Raw genomic sequence first — 4,404 nt, 5'->3', positions numbered from 1 at the left:
ACGGGAAGCAATCAATACTGAAACAGCTGTAGTCATCACTTTCTGCAGGTTTTACTAACGGAGATTTCCCTAAGATAATCAGTAAATTGATTTATACTCTTGAACAGGTTTAGAGCCTGGGTCACTGGAAAAATCAATACCACTTCCTATCTTGGCAGCCGTTCATCAGGCAATTTTGTTAGAAAGAAAAACAGGAGGCCAGTTGTTGAAATATGTAAGTGATGAGGGGCATCTCCAAAGTTTTTTAATCTAGTGAGAGAATCCACATTTCTTCTTCTAATCAGATAGAAAATGTAAGTGAAATAACTTCCCTGAACGTCACATTATTACACTGGATCCTAAGCCAACCACTGCTAACCAACCAGCAGGTGCTACAGCACACAGATCTGATAAATGTCACAAGGAGGATGCTTTGATTGCTCCTGCAACTCATTTCTTATGCACTTAAAAGCGGAAAAAAAGCCATCTGCCCCTTCAGCAGGGACTGTCACCTTGGCTGTGGTTAAGGCGGTATTTTGGTGCTTTAGCTTTCTAGTTTCCTCCCTGAGCTACAGCTTTAGGTCTTACTGCTTAAATCCCTTTGTTATGCTGCTGTGCTTTCTCTTAGCAGTAGTGGCTTTATCTTTCTTATAAGGATGCCTGAGGTATTCATCTGCCTTTATTGACTATAAAAGCAGCTTAGGTGATGAGCCCTAAATGTCTGAGCAATGGATGGCAGCATCAAGATGAGATAAGAGGCTCATGGGGTACTGATAGCTCCAGCTTAACAAGCAAGTCTTATGTGATCTACAGGCCCAGAGAAAGGAAAAACACTTAAAAACTGTGAAAGCTATGCTGTGTGTTTGCCGATTTGGGAGGGTTTACTATTTTCATCCCAGCTGTGACAGGGAAGCTGAGGAAGCTGTGCTCTTTTCTGACTGTGTGTGTGGTTGGGCTGCTGTGGGAGCTACACGGGGATGTGCTGTGCTGCGCTGCACTTGCAGTGGTGTCTGTGAAAACGCCTTGACAACTAAGTGACGCAATCCAAGCTCTTTATGCCTTTTATTAACAAATATCTAACTCCTGAGAGGGCGCAGGGCTCTGAATTCCACCTCAGAGCGGGGCAGCGCCGGGGAGGGCCCGCGCAGCGCCTGAGGCGGCCCGGCCCCGCCTCGTGTCACGTGCAGCGCCCGCCGCGCCCAATGGGGAGCCGCGCTGCGCGTTCGAACGGCGCGGCCGTTGGGGCTCGGCTCGGCCCGGCCGGAGGGGCCCGGCCTGAGGGGCCCGGCCGGGGATGGAGGGCGAGGCCCGCCCCGGCCCCTACCGCGCCACCCGGCTGGTGAGGACGGGGTCGGGGCGGGTGGGTCCGGGCTGGGGCCTGGGTCGCGACAGCTCCCGGGGCCGCCCCGTCTGCAGAAGCGGCTCTGAGGCGGGGGCTGGTGGCACCGGTGGGGAGCGGACCTTCCACCCTGTCAGCAAGTACACGGGCGTCAGGCAAAACCCTACATAAAACGCTTACGTGGTTTAGCTTAAAGTTCGGGTTAAAACGTACTGCATGTATAGTGACACTAATAACCGACTTATTGTAGGTGTTGATATTTGTCAACATAGTTGTGATTTTATCTATATGATCATTACTAGCTATTGTTTTTATTAATTTTTGTTGTTAGCACTTCAGTCTTAATCCTCTCTTCTTCACTGTTCTGTGTCCCGTGCAGTGGAACGAAATCACCAGGTATTTCCGAGCGGGCATGCCCTTACGGAAGCACAGGCAGCGGTTCAAAAAGCACGGGAGCTGTTTCACTGCCTCCGAAGCCGTGGACTGGCTTCATGAAGTTCTGAGGAGCAACAGTAACTTCGGTCCTGAGGTTAGCAGGCAGCAGACTGTTCAGTTGTTAAGGAAGTTTCTCAAGAATCACGTAATTGAGGATATAAAAGGAAGATGGGGTTCTGAAGACTTAGAAGACAATGGTGTGCTATACAGGTACTGAAACGAAGACCGACTAACAGAGCTCTTTTGCTTGACAATTTGATCTAATGCTAAAACTTTCCCCCCAAAAATCTCACTTTGTGTTGAACTGGTTGAGCCAAAATTAATTATTAGTACCATTTTACTCAGCTGTTTTGCAGTATAGACCATAAATCCTGCATGCTGAGGGCTTCTCTCTCACTTAAGTCTAAGTTTTCTACTTGGCATATGTGCTTCATTCAAGGGGAGGGGGGGAAGGGGGAAGAGAATTTATTGTAGTGGCTCTGTGCTGTGCTACCAGTCCTGTGTTTACTTCTCTTGAACATTTTACAGGAAGCCAAAGTGGGAAACAAAGCCTAGCCTAAATCCTTAATTTAAAGGTATTAATGGCCCTCCCTTCTCAAAGTCTGATCTCAGTGCTGTATAAATATCTCAGCATCTTCAACTTGACTTTGGAATCAAGAAGAGTAGCCCAAAGCTAGCTTATAATATGGCTATGTTTAACAAAGGAAAAAAATTGTCATTTTTCTTGAGTTATCTTCTTCAGAATCTTATGGAATCATGCTGATAAGTCACAGTTTGGGGTAAACGCCTTCGTATGTATTTAATGCATTTTATTCTAAATGCATTTGCTGTCTCTCCTATTAATTACAGATTTCCTTCAACCTCTCCAGTTAAACCTCTACCGAGCTCTTGTCGAGAAAAAGAGAACTTGGAAACCTTCTCTAGAGACAAAGAAAGGCTTTTTAAGCTGCCACACTTATCCAGGAGAACTGTTAAAAAACATGAATTACTGGACTCTCTGGTAGTAACTTATGTTTCTTACATAATTATAGTTGCCATGTATTTGCCTTATCCTTTAAAAAGAACAAAATAAAAAACTAGAAGCAATCATCTTTTAGTTGCACTGCATGTCGTCTTCCCTTCTAACTGAAGAAATAAATTGTTAGTTTCTTCTAGAAAGTGAAGTAGAACACTTACGTAGCTTTGATAGCAAGGCGCAGCTATATTTTATAGTGAAGTGTCTTGGTTATGTGTTCTGTTTCTTTTGTATTATTCCATAAATACTCAAGCAAAACTCGTATATGTAAAATAGCTGGAACTGTAACATGGCATTTTTGAAATGTGGTCAGCAAGTAAAAGGGATTGTGTATTTGATGCAAGATAGAAATTAGTCTTAAACTCCTATCTGAAGCTATTTTTCAACTTACTGACAACAGGTTTGTTGGAAGGAAAATATAGGGAGAGAATGTTATTAGTGCTGCCACATTTTTGAACCAGAAAGAAAGAAAGGTCACTTGACCTCCCCCCATCACACACAAGCCCATCACAGTGTATGGTCAATTTTGCATCTGAATGATCTGGGCTTATATAGTTTAAATTGTACATATGTGTAAGCAATTAAGCATCTCATTTCATCAATATTGGAGGGGGGTTGTTTTCATACAGATTTGTGGTTTTGTCACCTTCAGTTCAGAATTATTCCTAGTACAATATTTTAAAGTATTGGGAGGGCTGGAAGGTGAAGTTCTTGAATTGACCAGTACAATATTGAAACTTACCATTTTTTTTCCATTTAGAACAAAAATCTAGTTGTTCTGTTTACTTTTTCAAAAAGATTGAGTGCAACTGTTTAGCCAGTTATTCTCTTCAGACTTGTGTGTGTGCATACTTTGTGAATTTAGATTATGATCCTAAAGAAAAACCTTTGCTTATTAAAACATTTGATCTGTTTCTATTCTTTAAATTGCTGACTTCTGAAAGTCTTGATTAGGTCTTTTTCCATAGAGTCCTTTTTTGCTTTTTAATTGCGCATGCTTACATTCCAGTGCTGAGACTGTTAAGGTTACTCCCTGGATCATGTTTTGGAATTTAATGTTCTCAAGAAAGACGTATGTATCTTAAGAGGCTTCTTCCAGTATAACATGCATAAACCACTAATTTTCAGGAAAACTTAGAAAAAACAGAACCAGATATAACAAAGGAGAACGAAGAAGATGCACTGCACAGGAAGGAAATAAGCCAGGAATATGTGCAAGAAATTTGGAGAAATATCATTCTAATCCAGTAAGTAATAAAGTGCAAAATGTGCTTGCTTGTGCGTATGCTTTCTGTTTATAGTAGCCCAACGAAGCTTTTGACTTGTGAACTATGTGAGCTTTTTAAAATCATGCTTAAAGGTGAATATTTTTATTAACTGCTACTTACATATTCTTTCCAATGTATTTTCTAACATTGGATTGTTGTACTTAAGAAATGTACTGCTGTTGGTGCTGAATTATATTTTAACACCATAGCTGTTCTTTCTTCTCCCTGTTCATACTGGTTTTTGGTGTTTGTCCCAGGAACAATTGTGTCCACAAACTTTTCTTTTGAAAGTGAAATTTTATGAAACTGCAAATCAATTCATCAAGAAACCGTTGTTTGAATAAATGCAAAGTGTCTAAAACTTTTGT

General features: G+C 41.8%; 1 protein-coding gene across 1 annotated transcript in view; it reads left to right on the top strand.

Annotated features, from left to right (window-relative positions):
- Window positions 1-1,157: 1,157 nt before the first annotated feature.
- Window positions 1,158-4,404, top strand: part of DEPDC1 (DEP domain containing 1) — a 12,090-nt gene continuing 8,843 nt past the window's right edge. Inside the window, exons 1-5 of the mRNA XM_083845967.1 lie at window positions 1,158-1,318; window positions 1,698-1,963; window positions 2,603-2,753; window positions 3,897-4,015; window positions 4,070-4,128. Of these exons, the coding sequence (XP_083702093.1) occupies window positions 1,274-1,318; window positions 1,698-1,963; window positions 2,603-2,753; window positions 3,897-4,015; window positions 4,070-4,128 (640 nt within the window). The 5' untranslated portion in view covers window positions 1,158-1,273. The remainder of the gene's footprint in view (window positions 1,319-1,697; window positions 1,964-2,602; window positions 2,754-3,896; window positions 4,016-4,069; window positions 4,129-4,404) is intronic.

This window comes from Anser anser, assembly GCF_964211835.1.
Source record: "Anser anser genome assembly, chromosome: 8".
Taxonomy (NCBI): Eukaryota; Metazoa; Chordata; class Aves; order Anseriformes; family Anatidae; genus Anser; species Anser anser.
Note: the sequence above shows the minus strand (reverse complement) of the source record. Positions and strands in the feature narration are given on the sequence as shown.